The sequence below is a fragment of the Frieseomelitta varia genome, unplaced genomic scaffold (genome assembly GCF_011392965.1).
Source record: "Frieseomelitta varia isolate USP_RPSP 00005682 unplaced genomic scaffold, Fvar_1.2 scaffold_1001, whole genome shotgun sequence".
Lineage (NCBI taxonomy): Eukaryota > Metazoa > Arthropoda > Insecta > Hymenoptera > Apidae > Frieseomelitta > Frieseomelitta varia.
The window spans coordinates 19314-20572 of NW_025108642.1; the positions used below are offsets into that span (position 1 = coordinate 19314).

The 1259-nt window shown below is 54.9% G+C and overlaps 1 protein-coding gene across 3 annotated transcripts in view; it reads right to left on the reverse strand.

The window, feature by feature from the left end:
- LOC122534418 (protein odd-skipped) overlaps window positions 1–1023 on the reverse strand; it is a 3164-nt gene extending 2141 nt beyond the window's left edge. For 2 of the 3 annotated variants that reach the window (XM_043666234.1, XM_043667043.1), the window contains exon 1: window positions 182–1023. In XM_043666234.1, coding sequence (XP_043522169.1) covers window positions 182–669 — 488 coding nt within the window. In that variant the 5' untranslated portion in view covers window positions 670–1023. The remainder of the gene's footprint in view (window positions 1–181) is intronic. The other variant, XM_043665444.1, reaches the window with a different exon arrangement.
- Window positions 1024–1259: the final 236 nt, after the last annotated feature.

The following is a 1259-nucleotide window of genomic DNA, read 5'->3' on the forward strand; positions in this document are numbered from 1 at the left end:
AAAAAAAAAAAAAAGAAAAAAAGAAAAAGAATACGTCAATAATTTTCGGTCGCCTGTGGCAATTTTTACCGAGACTAACAACAACTGCTGAATTATTTTCTCAAGCTCGGCAGAAAGGGAAAGAGAAAACGTTCACGAAAAAGAAAAAAAAAAAAAAACGTTTCGTGAATCGAAAACTCACCGATGATCCCTCAGATGATCCTGCCTGCGAAACGCTTTCCCGCAGATGTCGCAGGAGTACGGCCTCTCGTCGGTGTGCGTTCTCTCGTGTATCAGCAGGTTGTAGCTTTTGGTGAACTGTCTGTTGCAGAACTTGCAGATGAACTGTTTCTTCGGCCTCTGGCCGGGCAGCCTCCTCGTGAGAAACGAGGCGGGCGGCGCGACCTGCGGGAACGCGTGATGCACGCCTTGATGGCCTTGGTGGTGATAAGGATGGGACACTGTTTGAGGACAACAGCCCCTGACGGCCAACAGCGCGGCACCTCTCAGCCAATTGTCGAGGAACGCAGCCTGATAACTCTGTCCGGTCGCTTGTTGGAATCTCGTGTTCAATTGCTGCGACCTGATCCACCTGGGCGACGTGATCTGCAGCTGCTGCTGCGGGTGCATCGATCTGTCCAACGTTGGCGGTGTGTGCGGCGGTGTCAGCGGCTCCATCTTTGTCTCCATGGTCTCTCGGACGCACAGAAAACAACGATATTTCGTTTCTCGAACGAACGTCAATCACACTGGATCTTCCGTATCCGGTATCGAGATCACGACGCGATCTGTTTATATCTCACACATGACTCCGATCGAGAACGACGACGAAGGAGGACGGTAGAGGAGGGAAGAGAAGGCAAGTGCTCTCTTCCCTACTGTCCAGATGCTCGCTGAAGTGGCGGAGAGGAAAAAAAAAAAAAATCGAGGACAACGTTGGCTCGAGAGTCGGCGCGGAACTAAATGCCAACGGACGGTCGTCGAGGTTCCAGGATCAGCGGTTACCTGACGCTGAAGGGGACACGGTGGCCCCTCCTACCGTGCCCTGAACGTTGGATACGCCGGTTGGCGGCTCGACTTCCACAGGGGCGGAGCTTCCGGGTCAGGATGACCCCTCCAGGCGTCGCGACGCTCGTTCACCAGTTCTTCCAACGTCGAGGAACGTACTCATACACGCAGAGAGCGGCGGCGAGTATTACAGGGGATCAGGCGGCCACCGGGCGGCTGGTTCGCGCTGCCGCTTTTACGCACCCCCGCAGGGGGGCTGAGCGCACCCGCGG